Source organism: Oratosquilla oratoria, chromosome 9 (genome assembly GCF_046742065.1).
Source record: "Oratosquilla oratoria isolate Oo_2021 chromosome 9, ASM4674206v1, whole genome shotgun sequence".
Taxonomy (NCBI): Eukaryota; Metazoa; Arthropoda; class Malacostraca; order Stomatopoda; family Squillidae; genus Oratosquilla; species Oratosquilla oratoria.
In genome coordinates this window covers 30,349,901-30,375,213 of record NC_134785.1, presented here as the reverse complement: position 1 = coordinate 30,375,213, position 25,313 = coordinate 30,349,901, and the positions used below count along the sequence as shown (strand labels likewise).

At 38.0% G+C, this 25,313-nt stretch overlaps 1 protein-coding gene across 7 annotated transcripts in view; it reads left to right on the top strand.

The window, feature by feature from the left end:
- The first annotated feature begins 7,926 nt into the window (after positions 1-7,926).
- Positions 7,927-25,313, top strand: part of LOC143028303 (protein FAM151B) — a 30,175-nt gene continuing 12,788 nt past the window's right edge. Inside the window, exons 1-5 of one of the 7 annotated variants that reach the window (XM_076190182.1) lie at positions 7,927-8,134; positions 12,214-12,337; positions 19,877-20,014; positions 21,641-21,792; positions 22,443-22,532. In XM_076190182.1, coding sequence (XP_076046297.1) covers positions 12,304-12,337; positions 19,877-20,014; positions 21,641-21,792; positions 22,443-22,532 — 414 coding nt within the window. In that variant the 5' untranslated portion in view covers positions 7,927-8,134; positions 12,214-12,303. Of the gene's footprint in view, positions 8,135-12,213; positions 12,338-17,881; positions 18,167-19,874; positions 20,015-20,124; positions 20,236-20,323; positions 20,503-21,640; positions 21,793-22,442; positions 22,533-25,313 lie in introns of those variants that run through there. The other 6 variants (XM_076190185.1, XM_076190179.1, XM_076190184.1 and 3 more) reach the window with 6 other exon arrangements.

The following is a 25,313-nucleotide window of genomic DNA, read 5'->3' as shown; positions in this document are numbered from 1 at the left end:
AAAGAACTGGACGAGAGTAGGAAGACTTGGGAAGGAGATGGAAAAATTAATATTTAGGAAGGAAATATGAGGGGAAATATAAAAAAGGAAAATGGAAAAAAAAGGAAAGGATGGATAAGAGGGGAAGGAAGAGTAAAAATAGAGACAAGAGAGAGAAGGAAGGAAGGTGAAGATTAAATGGTGAAGAAGGAAGAGAAAGAGGAGAAAAAAGGGAGAAGGAGACAGAGAGAAACGAGAGGAAAGCAAAGGGAACCAAGATAAAGGAGAGGAGAAGGAGAAAACACAAGAAGAGGAGAAAGAGAGAAAGAAAAGAAGGCCAGAGACGGAGAGAGAGAAAGCACAAAATGAGGAGAGAGAGAGAGAAAGAGAAAGAGGGCAAGAAGCGGAGCGATAATGAATCTGATGAAAATGCGACGTAAAATGCGAGATAATGAGCCATTTAGCCTCGTATAGTCCATGCGAGCCGAAACGTATCAGCCCACACGCAAGGCCATACACACACACACACACACACACACACACACACACACACACACACACACACACACACACACACACACACACACACACACACACACACACACACACACACACACACACACACACACACATACGCAGACTCACAGATCCACAGACACACCCACGAACTCGCAGTCACACAAACATAAACACTCATACACAAACACGCACGAAGAAGGCACCTTTGACCAGCATGTTACTTAAAATGTGTGAGAGAATGATGCAAGATGGCTGGATAAAATATTTAGAGCTAAGGAAGACTTTGGCAAACAACCAAATTGGATTCAGGAATGGAAGGTCGTGTGTCCCGAATGTGTTGACTTTTTACTCAAGAGCAGCTTGTGTGTGCTGCCAAAGAGTTGTAAGTGGATAGACGCTTTGTCACCAGTTGCACTTTCGTCTTCACGAGACACTGAACAAAGTAAGTCACAAAGTGGCACATAAAGATCGCGGCTAAACATCAGAACGCACTCAACTTTTATATATATATATATATATATATATATATATATATATATATATTATTATATATGTGTATATATATATATATATACATATATGTATATATATACACATATATATGGATATATATACATATATATATACATATGTATACATATATATATATACATATATATATATACATGTATATATACATATATATATACATATATGTATATATATATATACATATATACATATATATATATAAACATATATACATATATATACATATATATAAATACATACATATGTATACATATATATACATATATATACATATATGTATATATATATATACACATATATATATATATATATATATATATATATATATATATATATATATATTTTTTTTTTTTTTTTTTTTTTTTTTTTTTTTTTTTTATACAGTCTCAGGATTTCCAGAAGCCTTTCGGACTAGCCCCAACTCTTCCCAGAACACGAGCACTTTGCCGCTCGGACCATTTGCGATCATTCTAAGACTCGTCTCGATCTCGTTGCTAATTACTCGATCTTTTGTTAATTAATTCGGTCCTTTTAAACCAAGGATCTTCCTTAATTGGGTTTCCCGAAGGCTGTCTTCGTCAGAGGGAATCACTAAGTCGATCAAGACAGAACGACTGAGGGATGGTTGAGCAGACGGGAAGAAGGGAAGGAGAAGGAGGTACGTGAGTGAGACGTGGGGAAGGAAAGGTGAAAGAATAGAAGAAGGAATGCTGGGCGACCAGTCAGAACTCTGGGAGAGAAAAGATGTGAGAATGAGGTGGCGAGCAACGAAAAAATAAAGGAAAAAAGAACGAAAGTCAACAAAAAGGAAGGCAGGAGGTAGAACACACAAATTTACCTCAATGAATTGGAAGCATGGTTGAGTCATAACAGTGTCTATATTCCCCTACCACTTATCCTTTTCATAAAATATCTTCATAAAGTGAGTGAATGGACTGAATCTGTGGCCGTGACCGGTTTCCTGGAGGTCGTGGATCTCCTGCAAGAAAGAGCCGGGATCAGCGGGTGGATCGCTTCTGTACATCCCCCTAAAGGAAACATCAATGCCCTGCCTTCACGTACCAAGTGGTTCACCGTACCAAGGATGTATAAACAAATGTGTATCCACGTAGGACTAAGTGTCAGAAATGTTAATGGGGTTTAACTTAGGTTCAGTTGTACGGAAACTTGTATATTTGTACAAGGACTGTGAGGTCTTGGCGTGGCAGACGCACACGCTTCAACCAATTCCATTGTTGATAGGTTTCGATGTTTACATTATATAAATAGCAACGTCCATCTCTACTGACTTTGTTACGCCTTATGATCATTATAGCACTTGCAGTAGTTAGGTGGTGCCCAGGTAATGACTAGGCCTCTTTCGACACATCCTGCCCGGGTGTGAGAAGTCAGGTGTCTGGGAAGAAGTCAGCTGTCTCGTTGTTTGAATACAACGCAAAATACTCGTACATAAATATAAATGCACAGGAGCTATTTCTTTCTCCTTTTTTTTTTTACTTCTTCTTTTTCTTCTTCTTTTCCTTCTTCTTCTTCTTCTTCTTCTTTCTTTCTTTATCAAATTTTCACTCATTTTGTGGAAAGAGCTCGACACTGAATTCGGGGCTCTCCAAAGATCGAGAAATCCTTTAATATATGGTGCCTCATTCATCAGAATGAATTTCTTAACAAAATTCGATCAATTTTATGGGGTGGGCCCGAGACTGAAGAGCTCTCCAGAAACGGAGAAAACACGGGTTCCTCCTTCATCAAGATGAAATAAATTGGCACCAGTCAGAAGAATGAAGCACAAAATTGATAGATAAATATATATATATATATATATATATATATATATATATATATATATATATATGTATGTATATAATATATATATTCTGTTGACTTTAGGAAGAACATCCAAAAGGAAAAAGCCGTTATACATGAAATCAAACACATGATAATTCATGATTATCAGGCGCCAGGCATCCTAAGTGCTAAGCACAGCACAGTTCAGTATAGTAATGAAATATAATGTTGCCCACACACATAACAAAATAAAAATAAAATAAAATACTAATATTAGGATGGACACGAGGGCGCTGTGTGGTGCCTTGATGCAATGTCAGATTTTGAAGTTCAATTATTAGTCTTTTTTCTTCTTCTTCTTCTTCTTTCTTTCTTTCTTTCTTTCTTTCTTTCTTTTACATTAACTTTTCTGATCCTAGGCGAGATCAGGCCTTCGACCTGTAGAGCGAGGCTTTCTTGATAAATACCTTTCCAAATAAAATGACACGCACTGAAGGTCCACTTTGCTAATCTTCGCCCGCTATAAACGAACGCTAAAAGAATATTAGGCTCCATATTTGTTAGTGTTCTTTTTTCAGTTTTCTTTTGCTTGTATCTCAAGGACTTTTATCCAACCCCTGCAATGCGAGATCCCTCCTCTCTCACCGCTCCGCTGAGGAACAGTTAAGGAGGAAAGCGTATCTCAGCAGAGCAAGTCTTCAATTCCTACCGATCCTGTTTCTCGTTTGTCCATGGTATTATTTAAGGCAACAAGTTCTGCAGGAAATGTAGCTTTTTTGAAGGCGTAGATAACATATATAATAGCAAAAAATAGATTCCCTGTATAGTCATAGTCTACTCTAATATGATGGAAATGCATTCGCTAGCCGAAAGAAAAAATTGTCAAGCGTTGAGGAACATGTTCAGGCAATATGTACAAATCAACATGATAAAAAAATAGCGAATAATGAAAAAAAATTAAAACCATTTATAGACTTAAGAATCACACAGCAAATATGTTATCTAAGACGTCAGTTCCTCTGGTCACAATTTCGTGTACATATTACCTTAGGTGACACCAACTGGCTTGATTCACCTCAGGTTGTTCTCCTCAAAACAATGAGCTTAGAACCTCCTCAGTGTGGTGATATATCTCAAAGTCGTTTAATTATTTTATCAACATAATGAGGAGAGACTCCAGGGGATAAAAAAGAATCAAGGTAGTAAAATCCAATCACTTTCCACCAGAAGATCGTCACTTACAGATACTTATAGATACTTAAAGATACAGATTTATTCTATTATTCTAAAGTTTATATATATATATATATATATATATATATATATATATATATACTGTAAATATGTATATATATATATATATATATATATATATATATATATATATATATATAAGAAATATACATCTAAAAGAAGGTAAAACATTAATTTACTGTAATTCGTAGTGTTCCATAACCTGGTGATTCCCAGGTATAAGAAGTGATATTAGATCACACCAGCCTCTGCATTTCATTAAAAAAAAAAAAATGACATCACGTCCTTGTATCCTTCAGAAGATTTCGAACTATCGTTCTCTGCTACAAACACTGCATCTGTATCCACCATTTCGCCTCAAGTATATCATCATGAGCTGGTCCAGTTTGTTGTAGTGGGACCAGGACTGGTATGGCAGCAGAAAGTTTTCCAGATATTTCTTGAATATTTCTACACTGCCTACTCACATATTTTTCGGACACGATGAAAGGCTATTGAAGAGCTTATGCCCAGTCCTGCTGACTGATAGCCCTGAGTGTTTTTAGTCTTTGGCAGTTCGTTTTGGGGCCTTTGATAGTGTAGGGTTTTCCTTGCGGACTGTTAGGGCTCACGTTGATTCCGATGCTCGGTACAAGCCCCTTCCAGAACTTGCCAGGTATATATGATCTCGTACCTTTCTCTTCTTCCTTGGAGAGAGTGGAGCCTCAGGCATTCCAGTAGTTTTTACTAGCCAGGTAAGTAATTTTACTGATGAAGCTTCTTTGTATGTATTCAAGCTTCTATAGCTCTGCAATAGTCGGACTCCCACACCTGACAACAATACTCAAATTTTGACACAAAGTTCTTCCACAGATTCATGAGACATCCCTCCTCTCTGGTGCTGAAAGCCTTCAGGATCCAACCCATCAGTCTTCTTGCAGACTCTGTGATGGAGTGTACGTACTGACTTAATTTGCCGTCGTTGTTAACTGTCACTCCCAGAACATGGAAGGTGTTCTTGACTGATGGGGGTCTTGGGTGGTGCTGTAGGTAACACTTTCCTTGATGGTGTAGTGGCTGTCTTACCGTCGAACCTCAAGTTTATTTTCGTTAAAGAGAATGTTCTTGTTGGCTGCCCACGAGTAAAATTTATCCAGGTCTTTTTGCAGCAGGTAGGTATCCTCCTGTAAACTTACCTCTCGTGTCACTATCGTGCCATCAGCGAAGGATGAGGATATTGAATGCTTTACATCCTTGTCTATATCACTATTCTGTATATCATTGTTGCAAACTTATCCTTAATATTATAAACAATACTTCGCCCGTTTCATACATTCATATTTTGTAGAATTATATTGTAGATATCAAAATTTCATGTGCACTCGAAGAAAATACGTGGTCGACCATCAACGAAGACATCTGAGTAAGTCGAACTCATGAGTCGTGAGTTCGATTCCCGAGACCAGCTGCGTACCTCTTGAGTTGGTTCCCGACACCACTGGCCAAGCGGGGAGGCAACCCAAACACCGGCCTAAAAATCCCTGCGACTTGCCGCAACTGACAGGAGTGTCAGGAGTTTCTCACTACTGCAGGGAAGTGGGATAGTGAGTGAGCTAATGTTTAAAAACATATACCATATGCTAAGTAACGGAAAAAATATATTATTTCCAGTTGAATTCAAGAAAGACCCAAAAATTTATTATGGGAGCTACAATTCTTCGAACTGAACAGTGATATTTTAGTGGAAGCTATCTTTCACTAGAATGTTATGTTCGCTTTTGAACAAACCGTTTACAAGTGTTATCTATTAGTTTTCTTATTTTCTCGGTGATTTAACAAGCATGTATATATTTTTTAATTTAACCACATCATTTTAGCACCACCTAAATTATGATAATCATTTTTCAACTTGAGAAGGAAAGGTATCATAATTAATGGAGACGGCATTACGTACAAGCCATACTAAAAAATAAACGTTTGATGGTCGTTATAAATAGCAAAATTATGAAACAAGTTCATTTTCTTCCTCCCAGCTTCCACCTGCGACCCTGATCACGTCCTTGCATCCAATATAAACGACGAATCCACTTCCTTACATTAACCCAATGAGACTTTGATCACGCAAAGACGCAATTTCCCTTAGCTAAGCGACATGACGTCAGAACGTCAATGGACGCCTTCGAGGATTACCGAACTCTGGCATTCTTGTATTGCTGTAGTCTTTTATACTTTAATATGAATAGTCCTGTCTAGTTGTGTTTTGAACTGGAACACTCCATCTACACATTGTTATCATGTTTCCTTTTTTTTATTTCTATTACTTTTTCAAAATCAGTTTGATGGATAAGCAGGAATAATCAACTGATTTGACCTTAATCTTTCTATCACTGAAGTGTTCCAATCGTACAGAATTCCTTAATTCTGCTGCGAAGATTAATGATCCATAACCTTTCTTTTCTGAAAACATACACACGCACACACACACACACACACACACACACACACACACACACGCACGCACGCACGCACACACACAGACACACACTGATTTGACTTCCTTATTCTTCCTTATGTCGCTCGATGGCGCAGTGGTAGCGTTCGCGACCGCCACTACGGCGATCCGGGCTCAAATCCCGCCCAACGCTGAAATCATTTCAGTATAGCTGCACTACGAGTCGTTACTCCAACTCTCGTGGGTGGGGAGTTTGGTGTGCGTGTGCGTGTAAGGTCACAGCATTACCCATATATCACGCATATACAGTATGAGCTCTTAGCTCTCTTTGGGGAGGGAAATAGCTGTCGATCACGAGTCCAACACATGATCCAAGACCATGGTATATCACACACACACACACAGGTAGTCACCCGCATCTTCCGCGTCAAGGACGCGGGTCTAAATGTCCGCTTGATAAGGTGCATGTAGATGAGATAAGATAGCGCATGACATACATGTAAAGGAGACTGCAGCGCAGCGATACTGAAATCGTTTCAACACTGGGCGGGATTCGAACCGGGACCGCCGTACCGTAGTGGCGGCCACGAACGCTACCACTGCGTGTGTGTATGTGATTCACAATGGTTTTTGGATCACGTGTTGGACTCGTGACCGACAGCTATTTCCCTCCCGGAAGAGAGCACAAAGCTAGTATATGACTGATCTATGGGTAATGTTGTGACCTAACACGCACACACACACCCAACGGAGCGGGGAGCCCACGAGAATTGGAGTAACAACCCGCAGCGTAGTGATACTGAAATTATTTCAGCCCTGGTGTGTGTGCGTGTTTGTGTGTGTGTGTGTGTCCCATCTGTTATCATCTTGACATTTACAGCGACTAAAAGACCCGTAACCAGGTAAACCAATGTAAGATGTTCCTGATATATGGGACGCCTAATACTGATAGACGAAAGGTTTTAAATAAGTCTACAGCCCCAATGTACACAGAACATCGCATTCTAGACAGCGACGCATAGCCATAGCGTAAGACATCAGACATCTGGCACTGATAACAAACGAACTTTAAGGAGTATAACATGAATTATCTAGCGGTGAACAAGTACCTGAATAACAACATAAGGCCTACACTAGGCAGTTTCATGTCCACATTTTAAACAGTGCCTTATAAAACTAAACTATATTATGAAAATGTATAGAAATATAAAAACATCATTAGCATTATGACAAGGATGATAACTATAGTAACAGAAAGAAAAAACATGAGCCGTCTACAATTCTACATATGGTAGAAATCCTCAAAATACTATTTACTTAAGTTATTCCTTAAAATAACCAAGTTTTCTTTATTTATCTTACTGGAATAAAAAGTAGTGGGATGCCCTGTTCGTTCGTTTGTACGTGTATTAACACATTGTCTGTCCCGCCCGCAAGTCTCCTGCCCACAACAACAAATCAGTTGCTCTCCAACTTGTATCGTACGTGTTAGTGTTGGCAAACACTGTTGTTAGCTGTAGACTTGACGTGACTGTTATTTGCAAACCACTGCACCTCATCTGAACGACTTCATTGTGAATTATTGCTGGTACATATGTAGAAGGCATACAGTACATAAACAACTCGTCCAATCAGGTAATTTAATTTGCTTCACTTCAACTGTCATTTGATGTCATGAGATAGTGAAAACCCTTTGGTAAGGTCACACCCAGATACTATTCTCTGAGTGATGCAATAGAAAGCCAACAATCACAGTAAATAATTAGTTTTTGTTTAAATAAAGTAACAGGTGCTAGACAAGAAAACCTGGTGAATGATGTTCACAGCCTCACCATGTTTACACTTTCGTGTGAATAAAGCAGAGTGGATGGGCACACACACACACACACACACATGCACACAGTAGAACAATATTGTCGGGTAAACCTACAACTTGCTAAGATCAATAAAGGTGGTTTTTATTTACTTGAACGAAGAAATTGTGAAGAAAATTCCACTTACACTGATGAGGCCAAGATTGAAATACGCAACGACACTATGGTCACCCAGTACCAAAAAGAATATAAGGAAAATTGAGAGAATCCAGAGATCAATTACGAAGATGCCCCCAACACTTTAAAAAATGTCATATGAAGAGAGACTGTCAAAACTAGAATTACCGACTCTGGAACAAAGAAGAGAAAGAGATGACTTGTTGACTATTTATGGAATCATGAGAGGTATGGAAGTCCTTGATAGAGAAGGCTTACTAAATTGGGATATGAGAAATACAAGGGGACATGGAAGGAAGCTCAAAAAGGACAGTTGTAGAAGAGACCTGAAAAAGAACGGTTTTCCACACAGAGTGGTGGATATATGGAACAAACTAGATGAAACAATATTGTGTACAAAAACCATACGCGAATTTAAGAGCAATTTAGACTCTGCGAGATACAGAGACGGGACAGCGCGAGCGTAGCTCCCCTTCCCGTAAGATACAACTAGGTAAATACACACACACGTGACTTGATGACGTAGTGGCACCGCTAATGCAGCAATCTGAGTTCAAATCTCGCCCATGCTTAAAGCATCCCTACCCTGCAAGCCGGCACTCCAACTCTGGTGGGCAAGGTGTTGTGAGTGTGAATGTAAGGTCACATCATTACCCATAGATCGGGCCATATACTAGCTCTCAGCTTTCAGTTCTCATCCGTAAGGGTAATAGCTATCGATCACGAGTCCAACACGTAATCCAAAAATGTAGTGAATCACACGCATACACACACACACACTCACACACACATCACCCCCACACACACACTGCTCGTGTAGAAGATTAAAGTGGCTTTTCACTATGTGGAAGAAGATATGAAAAAAATCATAGCAACCCTGATTCGCCCAAGCCTAGAATGAACGTCAGGGGTATGGTCTCTGCACAGAGTAAAGGATAATCAAGATCGAAAGAATACGATGGTCAGCAACCAAACTGCGTCCCAGCCTGGCAGGTAAACCATATGAGGGGAGACTAAAAGCACTCGGTATGCCAACTTTGAATGATCGAAGAAAAAGAGTTGGTATGATTACAGTATTTCGATCGCTAAAGGAGATGGACTACATAGACACATGCACACACACGGGCGCACACACGTTCTATATATTTGCATAGTGCACAATCACTTCAACATCATAATATGTATAGGTAATCATTTATTATGTACCATCTGTGTTAATCCCTCTTATCTTGATATGTGTATTTTTAGCCTTCTGCTGCCATGCTTTCAATAAATCGTTTAGTAGTAGTAGTAACTCTGTACACACACACAAACAGACAGGCAAACAGAGAAACAGTCAAAGAGAGACAGAAGGAGAGAGAGACTGTGTTTGGTTGTGTGTGAATATGTGTGATTCACCACGGTCTTGGATCACGTGTTGGACTCGTCATCAACAGCTTTTTCCCTCCCGAAAGAGAGCTCAGAGCTTATATATGACCGATCTATGGATAATGTTGTGACCTTACGTGCACACACACACCCAACGCCCACGAGAGTTGGAGTAACGACTTACAGCGATACTGAAATTATTACAACCCTGGGCGGGATTCAAACTCGGACCGCTATAGCAGCAGTCGCGAACGCTACCACTGTGTATGTGAATATGTGTGTGTGTGCGCGCTCACGCGTGCGTTTGTATAAGAATGCGTGTGTTTGTATGAGAGATTGTGCATGAGAGAGAGAAAGACTGGGTGTGTGTAAGATAGATTGTATGTGTGAGAGAGAGGGTAGGAGAAAGACGTGTATGTGAGAGAGAAGGGGGTAAAGTGTGTGCGTGCGTGCGTCCGTGACTGAACATGATCGCCCATATCTGTGAGCACAATAATTGTATTTTGGATGACTACTCACATGAATATGTGTACAATGGTATCCACCATTGCATTTTCAACAAAAGCAGCTTGAAAGATTCTCTCTGTGAATGTGTGCTCGTGCCGCGCCTCTAAAGTGCGCAAGGAGGATGTAACAAATATACAACAATTGTGTAAATTTAACTGTCTTAGTTGACTGGCGTCTCGACACGCCAAGAAAAAAATGTCTGCGCATTTCGTCTCTGGTAGCAGTGTCGTTATGCCATTTTATTCACTTCCGACGTACTCTCTCTGTAAGAAAGGACTTTTTTCTTAGTCCGTGGATGTACCAAGAGAAATAAAATGAGTAAATGTTACTCCTGTATCCTAAAAGATTGGTCAACAGAAACCATAGAAGTGCAGATCAGTAAACCTGACCTCGATAACAGGAAAAGAACGGAAAAGGTTACACCAGATGCCACATAACGACACTTGGCAACTAATAAATGACGCGAGTATCCTAGAATCTTATAAGTGGTTTCAAAACTACTACAAAAGGAATAGTGTAAATTCAATATATGTGAAGTAAAAAAGATCTTATACCCTACATGACACTACTAACTAAACTCGTTTTGCATGAAATTAAAAGTAACTTGCTAAGCGTGATGAGAACTGGTTGGACAATCGTGAACAGTGTTGTTCCAAATGGTAAAACTTCAAGTTGGAAAGATATTACGAATGAAGTTTATGAGGGTCCCGCTCTAGTTTCGAGGGCTACTTATGTCCAGTTTTTATCAATGTCTTTGGCTGTGGACTCAGATCTTTTGTCTCCAGATTTGCTTATGATATTAAGTTGTGTGGAATAGGAAGTAATCATTCGAATCAATTAGATATTTCAGAAAATTTAGACAAATTAGAGTAGTGATCTCAAAAGTGGCTAATGATGTTTAACCCAAATAAGTGTCAATTTATGCATGTAAATCAAAATTATACTAAGTGCGATTACAAGTTATTTGGATTTTTGTAACTAAAGTTAAGAATGAAAAGAATATTGGTGCAATTATCAACAATTGTAAGAAATGTACAATATACACAAATATGATTTCAACAGCCAAATGTCCAGCATGTATACACAATGCAGCAACAAACTTTGGAGATGGATCATCCATCGAAAAACATACCCAATTTATTCTATAGCGAAATCCAGAAACGTGATGTTCTGAAAACAGTGGTAGCTCAAGTCAGTACACATTGCAACGAACCGAACGTCGAATCGGATTCTGGCGGTGATTTAAAGAATAACATGTAGACGAAATTTATCACTACTTCATACCCAAAACCATGGGGAAGTGGGAGACAAGGGGAAGGAATGGACGGAGCGTCGTGTTCGGTTGACTACAAAATGTAACCCTGGTTAACCATAGAAAATGTGATTACAGACAGTTTAGAGAGAATGTCATTACGGAGGGGTAACTACAATAAATATAATCAAGACGCCGATATGGCAGCCTCGCGTATCCACTTGCTCCTCATGACGCCTACGTATGCGGCACCGTATGGGAGGGGTTAACACTTGCCAGCCACTCGAGGTTGTGAAACTCGGGAAGAAGTCACTTGGGGTTAGTGAAACTTGAGGCAGGAATTAATATCAACCCCTTTCCTTCTGGATGATAATTTTCATTTCATTTTGGCTATTGCCAGACTGTTTTATCCACCTCATAACAAAAGATGTTTTACCGTTTTGTGATTACTGTAACATTTTGCACTACTACTTAAGATTAAGTCGGTTTTCTAATTGAGAACGTCTTGGAAATTATTATTCAAAGTTATGAATGAGTCATTTTTGTCATCTATTTCTCCAGACACTACGTCATCCAGTAACCATTTTCTCTTATAGGTGGCGTTTAAAAACGTCGTCAGGGTTATTCCCGTCGAAGGCACGCATCCACTGCAACTTCCAACTCCAGAAGCCGCCCAAAGAGAAAGCATGGTCTCCACCATGAAGTTCCTCATTGCCTTAGGTGAGATGAACTAGAGTTCGTTGTAATGTAAATAATGTCCAGTGTGACGGAGACATTTGAAAAAATTGTCTCCTGAAGTAAGTGAAAACCTGTAAAATAGTTTGGTATTTTGGTGTGACCTCCTCCCTCCCTCTCTCTCTCTCTCTCTCTCTCATAAGAACATAAGAATGAAGGAGACTCCAAGAGACCATAAGGCCTACACTAGGCAGCTCCGTATCCATCACCACCTGTCATCCCCATCCATAAAGTTGTTTAATCGTTTCTTAAAACAACTGATAGTTTCAGCGCTTACTACATGGTTAATAAGTTTATTCCATTCGTCGACCACCCTATTAGTAAACCAATACTTCCCTATTTTCTTTTTAAATCAAAATTTGTCCAGTTTATAACCATTACTGCGAGTCCTGCCCTGTTGTTTTAATATGATGACCTTGTTTGCATCACCCTTGCCATTGATCCACTTGAACACCTCTATTAGATCACCCCGCACTCTGCGTCTTTCCAGAGAGTGTAAGTTAAGGTGCCTAAGCCTCTCTACGTAAGGTAAATTTCTGAGACCATGTATCGTTTTGGTCATTCTTCTCTGTACTGATTCTAGTGAATTGATGTCCATTCTGTAGGACGGAGACCAAAACTGTACCGCATAGTCAAGGGTGGGTCTATCGCTAGAGTTTAATAATTGCCTCTGCACTTATATTCGTTACCGTCCTAGCAATGAAACCTAATGCGCTGTTAGCTTTATTCCTGGCGCTAATGCACTGTTTCCTGGTTTTAAGGTCCGGACTCACTAGAACTCCCAAGTCTCTCTCGCACTCAATTTTCTCTAAAAACGTGTTATCTAAGCTGTATCTGTGTGTGTGTGTGTGTGTGTGTGTGTGTGTGTGTGTGTGTGTGTGTGTGTGTGTGTGTGTGTGTGTGTGTGTGTGTTTGTTTGTTTGTGTATTCACCTTGGTCTTTGGATCACGTGCTGGACTCGTGATCGACAGCTATTTCCCTCTCGGAAGAGAGTTCAGAGCTCGTATGACCGATCTATGGGTAATGCTATGACCTTTCACACACACACACACAACTCCCCGCCCACGAGAGTCAGAGTAACGACCCGAAGCGCAGCGATACCGAAATAATTTCGGCCCTGGGCAGGATTCGAACCAGATACTGCGAGCACCACCGTACTTCCCAGTCCAGCACTCTACCAACCGCGCCACCGAGTCGTGTGTGTGTGTGTGTGTGTGTGTGTGTGTGTGTGTGTGTGTGTGTGTGTGTGTGTGTGTGTGTGTGTGTGTGTATTTACCTAGTTGTATTTACCTAGTTGTATTTTACGGGAAGGGAAGCTATGCTCGTGGGGTCCCGTCTTCATATCTCATTTTATCTAAACTATTTTTAAATTCATGTATTGTTTTTGCACACACCACTTTCTCATCTAACTTGTTCCAACTGTCTATTACTCTGTGAGGAAAGCTGTTCTTTTTCAAATCTCTTCTATAGTTGTCTTTTTTTATTTTCTTTCCGTGTCCTCTTGTATTTCTATCATCCCATTTTATCAGATTCTCTCTATCAGTAATTTCTATGCCTTTCATGATTCTGTAAATAGCTATCAAGTCTCCTCTCTCTCTTCTTTGCTCTAGTGTCTGTAGTTTAAGTTTTTGTAGTCTCTCTTCATATGATAGTTTTGAGAGTGTTGGTGCCAATTTTGTAATTGCTCTTTGTATTCTTTCAAGTTTTTTTTTATACATTTTTTTGTACTTGGTGACCATATCGTTGCTGCATATTCCAATCTTGGTCTTATCAGGGTGATTAGGATTTTCCTCACCATTTCTTCATCCAGGTATGTAAATGCCACTTTGATTGTTCTTATTAAATTATAAGTTTCTCCAAAAACCTTATTTATATGTTTCTCAGGTGACATATTATTCATAACAATGACTCCCAGGTCCTTCTCATTTTCTACTTTTTTTATTCCTTCTTCTCCCAAATTATATGATCCTGTTATTCTGTTTTTGCTTTTTCCAAATTCCATTATACTACACTTTTTTGTATTGAACTCCATCTCCCACTTCCTACTCCATTCTTGTACTTTATTTAGATCTCTCTGTAGTGATTCACAATCTTCTTCAGTTTTCACTCTTTTCAGTAGTTTTGCATCATCTGCAAAGAAGCTCATATAGCTTTCAATTCCTTCATCCATATCATTAATATATATAGCAAACATTATTGGGGCCAGAACTGTTCCCTGCGGGACACCGCTTATTACTTCATTCCATTTTGAGTGCTGGTCTCTTATCACTACTCTCATTTTTCTTTCTTGCAAAAAGTCTTCCATCCAATTTAGCAATTTACCTTGTATTCCTCCTTCATATTCTAATTTCTTAAGCAACTTCTTATGTGGTACTTTGTCAAAAGCTTTTTTTAGGTCTAGAAATGCACAATCAGCCCATCCATCTCTTTCTTGTATTATATCTATTAGCCTTGAATAGAAACATATTAAATTGGTGACGCATGATCGTCCTTGTCTGAATCCAAATTGCCTTGGATTTAGTACGTTGTTTTTTTCCAAGTATTTTACCCATCTACTTTTGATAATTCTTTCACAAATTTTTGCTATTGTACTTGTTAGAGAGACTGGTCTATAGTTGGTAGGTTCTTCTTTATTTCCTCCTTTATATATAGGTACTATATTTGCTTTTTTCCAATCTTCTGGAACTTTTCCTTCTTTTAAGGAACTGCTTATTATGCTATGTATTTTGTCTGCCAGTTCATTCCTGCATTCTTTCAGAATCCAGTTTGCTATTTCATCTGGCCCATGCGATTTTCTGACATCAAAATTACCCAAGTGTGTCAATATTTCATTCTTTGTTACTTCTATTTCTTCCATAGGGGGGACTTTTTCTTTCCACTCAATCTCTTCAGGTTGTATATTTTCCCTTGTAAACACTGATTTAAAATGTTTGTTCATAATTTCTGCCATTTCCATTTCCTCAGTGTATTCAACTCCTCCTTGTCTTAATTTCTCCAAGTCTTGTTTGTTTTTCAGTTTATTGTTTACAAATCTGTAGAATAGTTTTGGTTGATCTTTACACTTTTCTATAACATCTTTTTCATATTTTCTTTTTTCCTCTCTGCACTTTTGTACATATTCATTTCTATAACCAGTATATATTTTCCATTTTTCAGGTCTTCTGACTTTTTTCCATCTGGTCCAGGCTTTGTCTCTTTTGTCTTTTAACTCCCTACAACTTTTGTTGTACCAGCATTTTACATATTATTTTTCTTGTTTTTGTCTTGGGACATACTTTTCCACTCCTTTTTTGTAAATTTTTGTCAAAATATTCCATTTCTCTTCCACTGATGTTTCTTCTTTGTATATTTCTTCCCAGTTTTCTTGTTGGAAGAATTCTCTTATTTTATCAAAGTTTGTTTTTTCATACATCATTCTTCCTTTTCTATATTGTTCATTTCTTTTCATATATTTTTCTTCATTAAGTTCCAGTTCAATCAATATGTGGTCACTTTTACCTATTGGTGTTTTATATTCAATCTTGTCCACTATTCTAGGTTCAGATGTAATTATTAAGTCTAGTCTCGATGGTTCTTCTTCATTTCTATACCTAGTGTTCTCTTGTATCCATTGTGTCATTGAATGGTCAGTAATCATCTCAAGTAGAGCATTTCCCCATGAGTCATCACCACTCTTTACTGTCATTTCTTCCCAGCAGATTTCTTTGCAATTAAATTCGCCCATCATAACTATTCTTCCTCCGTCTTCCATTATTTTATTTAATGCTATCTTTGTGTCCTCTAACATACTTTTATGTTCACTCTCCTCCCATGAGGCTGTTTTCGGAGGCACATAATTGATCACAAATTTTCTGCTCTTCTTATCTCGGTCTTCCACTTCTATCATAATCATCTCTACTGTATTCTTTCCATATATGACACCTTTCACGTTTATATCCTTCTTAGTCAGGAACATAACTCCACCCCCTTGTTTTTTCTCTCTGTTTCTAATCCAATAATTGTATGCATCATGTCCTACACTGTTGGGTGGTAGTGGGCCTTTTAATTTTGTTTCTACAATTCCCATTATGTCCGGTTCTTTTTCTTTCAAATAATCATTCAGTTCATTCAATCCTGTTATCAATCCATCTATATTTGTGTAAGACGCTCTTAGTTTTCTGCCACTTCCATTGTGTTCTCTGTTTCCCTTATGTTTTTCTTTTGTATGTCGAACTGCTTTATTTTCATGTTCACTACTCTCCAATAGAATCTCTCTTTCTCTGACTCCGTTCTTTCCTCGTTTTTTGCCTTAGCTTCAAGTCTTTTCTGCTTTTCTGCCTCTCTTTCCTCCTTATTCATTTCTCTTTTTATCCATACCTTTTTTATATTGATCATTTGTTGCTAGTTTCCCTGTTTTGGATAGAATTTTCTCTGCCGTTGTTTGTGACCTGAATTTAATCTTAATTGGTCTGGTCTTATCTGTACTATATTTTCCGAGTCTGAATTTTTCCTCAATTTCCTTTATAATTTCTGGTTCATCTTCCTGGACTAATTTTAATAAACTGCTTACTCTTTCATTTTCCTCCTTGATTCTTGCGGTTCTATCTGGGTTATGTTTCTCTTCCATTCCTAATATAATTATACATTTCTTTTTGTCAGCTAATTCTCTTACTATATTCTCCTTCTGTCTCATCACTTTAATAACTGAGTCTTCATTATGTTCTTTCAATTGCTGTTTGACTATGTCAGTGAATGAAACCTTATTCCCTTCTTGGGTTGTTCTCCAATTTTTAGCTTCTTTAGCTATTGTCTCTCTGTTTTCATTACTATTCTTCTTCAATTTCTCATTCTCCTCCTTTACATTTCTTAACTGTCTTTTTAGGTCCTCTATTTCATCAGTTAAGTTTCTGTTTGCCTTCTCTAGTTGTTCCAACCTTTCAATTCTCTGGAAAATGGAGTCAGCATTACCTAACATACTTTCCAAGTCCTCGATCACCTTATCAACTCTCTCCTCTAGTCTTATCAGTCGGGGGGGGGGGGTTGTGTCCCCCCCACCCTCTTTAAATCCCTGGAACATATTCTCGTCACTTTCTACTGTATTGCTCCTCTCTATACTTCTAATCTTTACATTTTTATTAGACATTTCATCATCGCTCAGTCTTTTGTTTACCTTTCGCTTGTCTGGCTGGGCAAAGTCTACTCCCTCCTCATTTCCTTCCATTTCCCTCAGTAATCCCTCCCCTTTTCCTCTTTCCCTACTTTCCCACTACTCCATGAGCAATTTCCCCCCCACCCTGTAAAAACACTAGGCACTTCTCTTTGCGTTGGGATCCACAGACTTCAGTTTTCTTCAGAACGTCTTCTAAGCCGTCCATTCGTTGAAGTGTGTGTGTGTGTGTAATTTAAAACCGACTAATCGCCCAGTAATTACAAAGAGCTATTAATGTATGGTTAATTATTCATATGGTAATTTTCTGTAATGCATAAGACAAAACCTTTATTTCTCCGTGAGAAGTAAGAGCTATTAATATATGATTGAATATATATTGCTACTGTAACTCTGTAATGCGCAACACGAAAAGTATAATACTCCGTGCGAACGCATATAGGAATGTAAACAAAGTGATGCTGAAAGGTGGAGGGCAGCAAAATATTGTAAATAATATATTTTACGGTAAAGTAAATTCAAAGCCTCTATATTCAACAATCTCGTAAACCATACGATTCATCTTAATGCTTATGTTACAAATATAACGTTACTGAAACAATCTTTGAAGGAGTATGAAATGGTGTGTGAGAAGAGGAGGCTGAGTCTGAGTCTGAGAGTAATTGTAAGTAAGTAATTTATTTTACAAGTAAATGAAAGATTTAAGATGATGAGATGTACAAAGAGTGATGAAAATGGTGGATTATTATACCTACCTCAGGGGGTCATAGATGAAAAAGGTTAAGAACCACTACTCTAAGGGGAATGAAAAATGTGAGAAAAATGAGTTTGACTGTGGGGATGATTGCAAAAAGAATGTAACAATCTTGTATAAGGGAGTATCGTGTTCATGGCAATGTAAGGAGTAAACTTAGAATACAAGGGAGGCAGAAAAATGAGCCTTAAAATGGATGAGAATTATGGTAGGTGTTATAATGAAAAATAGGTAAAACTTAAAATAAGTAGTCTCAACTTGAGTTCTAGTGAAATAAAACAAGTATCGCCGTCATTTTTTAACTTTAAGTGACCTTTAATTGACAACATTCATAGAACATAAGTTTTTGGTACATCATCATATGATGGAAAATATGACTTTCTTCAAAACTGAAACCAAAAATATGCCACAAAGTAGGGTTTGGGTATTTCTAAACTAATGGAAATATGTTACTAGTGCTTCTAATGGTAAATATGCCATGCAGTGGTACTGGCATCTACTTAGAAGTATAGGGAGGAAGAAAGCATGTCATAATATTGGGGCACACTCTTTCCCTATTCTCTGCCATAACTTTCTTTTTTATCATATATTAGCCAAATGTGACTCATTGTTTATATTACAGAGGCAATACTTTAGTCTTAATTTACTCTGATTTACTGTTCCACCTCTCTTGTGTTAAACATGACAAAATAAATTGCAAACAACCCCATGTAATTTGAACATTTAATAATAAGAATGATTATTGGCAATTTGTTTTAGTGTTTATCTCTTGGAGGGGTGGATATAATCCATAAGTTGCATGTGTTGCTTTGGAAAATTTAGGTATGCAGTTTATAGGTTTTGCACATATTGGACATGTGAAGGGGTCTGGCTTTGTTTCTGCATCACTGGCTTGAAGGTGTTGAATGCAGGCATTAGAGTACTGAACTCCTCACATGAAAAAAGAAATTAAAGTGAAGATGGGTCAGAAGGGACCAAGAAAGTAACATTGAGTTTGTGGGCTTGTTTTGAAGATCAGATCCTGACCCCATAGGCTGCACCTATAGGTAAAGAATTGATAACTTGTCTTGATTATCCCTTTTCCTGGGGCCAGTGATGGATATCTGCCAGTGGTGATCCTACAAAACATACATCAAAGAGAATCATCTCCCTGCCACCCCATCAACACTCTTAATTTCATGTGGAGGTGTAGTCCCAAAAGGCTTACAGTCTCTAGACTTGGCCCAAGATCTCTCAACTTTAAATGTAGTTCCTTCACCTGACAACTAGTGACTGCACCCTTCATTTTACAGCTGGAATCCAGTGACAGAAACAGCCTCACACTAATGAAACACAGACAGTGGTCCAGAGATTCTACCTAGAGAGATCTATGGAAGGGCCTGGGAATTGTTGCCAGCCACTCAGGGCTGTGTGTTTCCAATCAGCAAAACTTGAGGCAACAATCCCTTCTCTACTGGGGGGCATTTTTCAAATTCTTCTGGATGTTGTTAGGTTTCTTTATTCATCTCTGTAGTACTCACTTAACAGAAGAGGTTTTACTGTTTTGTGATTACTGTAGCATTTTTTTTTTTTTTTTTTATTGCAATGATAATCTTATTAATCCTAATATTATCTTTTTTGCCAGTATTTGCACTGATATTTGGAGTGCAGTCAGAGATTATGGATGTGATTGAGTTCTTTCCGGACTTGAGTGCCGATGTGTCCAATGTCACCTGGGCACATGCATGCAACTCACGAGATAAACTCCGAGAAGCCATTCAAGGTATGTTTATCGTCATTTCATTCTTTCAGTACAGTATAGTTTAGTCTGCCTACAAAACTGTTTCTTAATAATGTAGAAATAAAAGTATAATTTTTTCTTTTCTGTGACAGATAGATGCTGAAATACAGAATCCATTTTTTAGCTGGGCATAGCAAGACTGTTCCCATTCACATGCATCACATGTGTTGTGATGAACTTTCATCTGCAGCTTCTACAACAAGGTGTTAGATCACATTTCTTCCTCTCTATGGGGACATAGTTGACCATTGACTATGTGTGCCTACTAATGTTGCATTGTTATCATTTCAGGTGTTTCCTACATTTGGAATAAACATACACAAATCAGACTTGGATCATATTTACTCCCAATATAGGAAATTCATGAAACAATGATAATGCAAAATTAGTGAGCATATATGGTGATTGGTCAGCCATGCCCCCATCAAGTGGAAGGATTGTGATGGGACACCTTGTTGCAGAAGCTACAGGTAAATATTTACCACACCATATGTGATGTATGCAAGTGGTGATAGTCTTCATGATGTGACATACATGGACAGAGTATGGTATGAATTAAACAGAGTTTAGATCTAGTCCTGCCACATGGTAGGGAGTGGCAGAAGCTCAAAATGCAACCTAGGCTTCTAGTGCACACAGTAACAAAGCACAACACAGAACTATTTTTATGTCACTGGCATATAGTAGCAGGAAGAGGGAAACAGTTGTTTATCAACTCTCCTTATGTGAAAAGGTAGAGGAAACATCGGTGAGCATGATAGATAAAGATCTTGGCCCAATCCCATGGGGCAACCCCTCAATATAAAAATGAATGTTAACAGGTTTTGAAGAGAGTGGTAGGGAGGTAATTCTGTCTAACATCTGTCATGCTGATGTCATGGTGCCAAAAAAACACAAAATCAATCAAAACATCTCTCATATAGGATCATCACTTGCATGTATGTATCTTTTGTTGATCCAAGTATTTGTGGATATCTTTGAAAGTAATTCAAGTCTAGGAATAAAATTGTGACCTTAAAAGTGATTTAATCCCAAAAAGTGTTTATGGATATGGTTATGGCACCAGACACTATATGACCTAAATGCACCCACCACTCAGAAGACATCTATCTATATACCAAGGACTTTTTCCCCCTTATAAGGGAGGTAGCCAAATCAAAAGGCATGCATCCACTCCCACCCATTTCACTGCCACACATTCCACTCCCATCTACCACCCTTTCCTCCCTCTCATCTTAGCTCCTTGTGGACAATGGGTCATCCCTATATCCTGCCCATTGCCCTGGGTCAGAAGCAATGAAGCAAAACACAGAACATACACAGCAAGGTTGCTTCACTTAATCAATGACCCCCCCCCCCCTTTGTCCCCTCATGTGAAAAACATGGAACACATTATCATACATTGTCATACTCATGCACTCACTTGAGACAACTCCACAAAATCATTTTTGTGTGACATATAGCTTAATTCTGTGGCTGTGGACAGGGCCACAAGCCTCCAGCAAAAGAGATCCAGGATAATGGATTGATTGATTAAATCTTTCTTCATAGTGTCAGAGCATAGATGCATGAAGGTTGCCTTTGAATTTTAATGTGCCCTTTTCACAGACCACAAGATTATGATGCTGGAAGCAGATGTCAGTGAAGGTCGGGTAGTGGGAGAGACTGACACTCACATGCCTATCATGGCTCACCCACCTTACGTAACTTCACAGCTTTCTCTAGCTATGTGGATAGATGAGGTCATCAAAGCCAATGAAGTAAGTTGGGACTACAACTTGATAATAGAATATGATTAGAATATGTAGTTAGAGCATGTAGTTGGTAACTGCTGGGAATCATGCTCTGGAGTCATAATTAAGGGTGGTTCTTATGAATTGCTTGTAGATGGTTATTAGAGTTTCTAAGCAGTTGAACTTAGGATTATATAATGAATAAGCCATTATATAATAACACCAGAAATTAGATAATTTAGATTAATGATGATAATGATAATAATTATTGATAATTGCTGTTGTTGTTGTCTCAAGTTTCACTGACTGGGAACCTGCAGCCCTACTGTAATGGGCAACAGTCTTCAAGCCCTCCCATAGATCACTCTTAGAAGAAACTTTGAGTTTTATTAGTATGGAATTGTTTCTGTGTCATTGGCTGGAACTAGGAAGAAGGTAGCAGAGGCTATTTGTCAGCTCTTATGTAAAATAATAGAAGAAAAACAACTGAAGTTAACAGAGTCATCTTGGGCCCAACCTGAGGACTTAGTGTCAGCTCCTCAGGGCTCCTCCTCCAAATGAAGGGGAGGGGGTTGACAGGTAGATAATTCTGTTGTCCATTTTGTAAGACCACCAAAATCAAGTACCTTCGTTATTCCTTTTGTTTGATTTAAATTAAAGTATTCTTTTACCCTCAGGAAGGAAAGCAGAAAGGTGTCAAGCTTGATTTTAAGGATCTCAGTATTGTAGAACTTAGTATGGAAACTCTGACCAACCGCTCACATTTGGTAAGGAGGGAAGTATAATTTATGCACATTAGACAGGTCCATATTTCAAGTTATGTTTTTTTTTATGAAGGAAATATGAAAATTGGATACCTATTTTACTTTGAGAATATTTTGAGGCTTTGTATAAAATATCTTTCTTTAATGGTATAAATTTTCTTAATCATATACAGTGATTTTTTTAATAATTTATTCCTGTGGATTTAATTATATATATATATATATATATATATATATATATATATATATATATATATATATATATATATATATGAGACATTGTGACAGATTGAGAAAGGTAGAAGTCACAGGTCTATATGTGAGTTCTGAGTTTATTCCTGACTGGTTTCACTTTACATTTCTTCAGAGAAGTAAAAAGAAAAATTGGTTAGGAATGAACATGGAACTCAGATCTAGACCCTTGATTTCTTCTACCTGTTTCATATGTATATATATATATATATATATATATATATATATATATATATATATATATATATATATATATATATATATATATATATATGCAATATTCATCAAAAGTATGCAGCACCTCCTACCCCTTGCAGCTGCATGTTGATGACGAAAATAGGAAGGCATTATCTGAGATGAAATTATGTAAATAGAATGTATCTGGCTACCCCCTGCTGTCACATTGCACCATCAGAGTGGAACATAAGGGAGAACCCAGCCAGTTGCTCCTACACTGCTGTAGGAAGAGCATTTATATGTAACCCCTCTTTTCAGGACCTTGCCTCTTTTTCACACTGATTTTCTTCATTTCCCTAGGGTCTCGATCATTACCATGGCTCCTAGAAAGGAATTAACTAAAGAAATAATTGCCCAAGTCATTGGACTAAAGAAGGCAGGCAATGGAACTAAAGAAATCAGTGAATATTGAAGGTGTCTAAGTCCAAAGTCAAGAGATACATGGTGCGATTTCGGGAAGAAGGATGGCTGGAAATACCATCCCAGAAACCTGGGATAGGGCACCCTAAGAAAACTTCTCTGAGGGTTTTGAACATCATAAAGCATTTTTTAGAGTCAAATCCACCAACAAAAGCAAACTCTCTGAAGGAGAAGTCTTCTTAGGACCCCCTCCACTAGGACTGGGATGGTATCTCCAGCCCTCCTCCCTCCTGAAATTGCACCATGTATCTTTTGAATTTGGACTTGGCCACCTTCAGCATTTCACTGATCTCTTTAGTTCCATGGCCTGCCTTCTTTAGTTCAATGACTTGGGTAATTATTTCTTTATTTAATTCCATTGTAGGAGCCATGGTAATGATAGAAACCCTAGGGAAATGAAGAAAATCTGTGTGAAAAAAGGCAACGTCTTGAAGAGAGGGGTTACACGTAAATGCTCTTCCAATGACAGTGTGGGAGCACCTGGGTAAGTTTTCCCTCATGTTCCACTCTGTTGGCCCAGTGTGACAGCAGGGGATGCCAGATACATTCTATCTACATAATTTCACCTATTTCACTTCAGAAAATGTCTTCCTATTTTCATCACCAATATGCAGCCACATGGGGTAGGCGCCGCATATTTTTGATGAGTACTATATATATATATATATATATATATATATATATATATATATATATATATATATATATATATATATATATATATATATATATAATATATACATATATATATATATATATATATATATATATATATATATATATATATACATATATATATATATATATATATATATATATATATATATATATATATATATATATATATATATATATATATATATATATATATTAAAATGAACTGCACTGGATGCTTTGATGATTTTTAGGTAGGTATTTTTTTATCTTTTGAAAAGTCCTATTGTTTGTAGAGAGAGACTGGATGAAAATTTTTATTTATCTTTGATGGGTAGCATAACTTACTTAGAGTGCTGCTGTATACTGACTTGTTTGAAAATCTTCTAGCAACAGGGTAGGCTGTTGACTATCTTTCACCGAAACTCAGAGTCTTTTGCCTCAATCTGAAGCTTCTTGAGGGAGTAGACTGCTAGTTGTTTCACTGGAAGTTTGGATAATAATGAGGAAAGTTAGATCAGGGTCAAGCTACTCTGGTGAAAGAATAGCTATAAGCTGATTGGCTGGCAGGTGAACTCAGTAGCTGGTTGGGAACTTGAAGCAATCTGGTGGCAGACCTAGTGACAGGTCCTGAATTCTGATAGGTTGGATAGTGAGTGGCTGAGTCAGTGGTGTTTTGGTTGTGTTGTAAGCTATGTTTCTCATGTGGGCAAGTAGAAGGCAAAATTAAATTGACATTTTGTTGTACATTGATGGAAGGGCATTGGCAAGTGATGGAAGCTTTAGCAATTTGGAGTGTTCTGAAGTCATCTTCTCAGTGCTTGATTTCAGTTTGATTCATGAGGTTCTATAGAAACAGTTTCATGTTGTGTTCTTCTGTGTAATGTTGGAAAATAGAACCTTGACTTCTATGATATTGTATATTGTAGACGGCACCATAGCATGGAGGAGGTCCTACCAGTGTAGCTGTTGGGCCCATCACAGTACCTTCCTGGCAAGTAAATTTACACACTGCATTGGTGGTGGCCTCCCGAGGGGTAGCAAGTGCCATACTATTCTGCATTATCAGTGATTTTGTTAGGATAGGCTTACAGAAGATTCTAATGTCAATAGTGGCATTCAGGTCAGATAGGGTGACTCCTTTTTCAATTATGCTCCTGATGGCATTGCACTCTTCTTTATATTTATCATAGAAATGATTCTGGTGATATATAATGATTT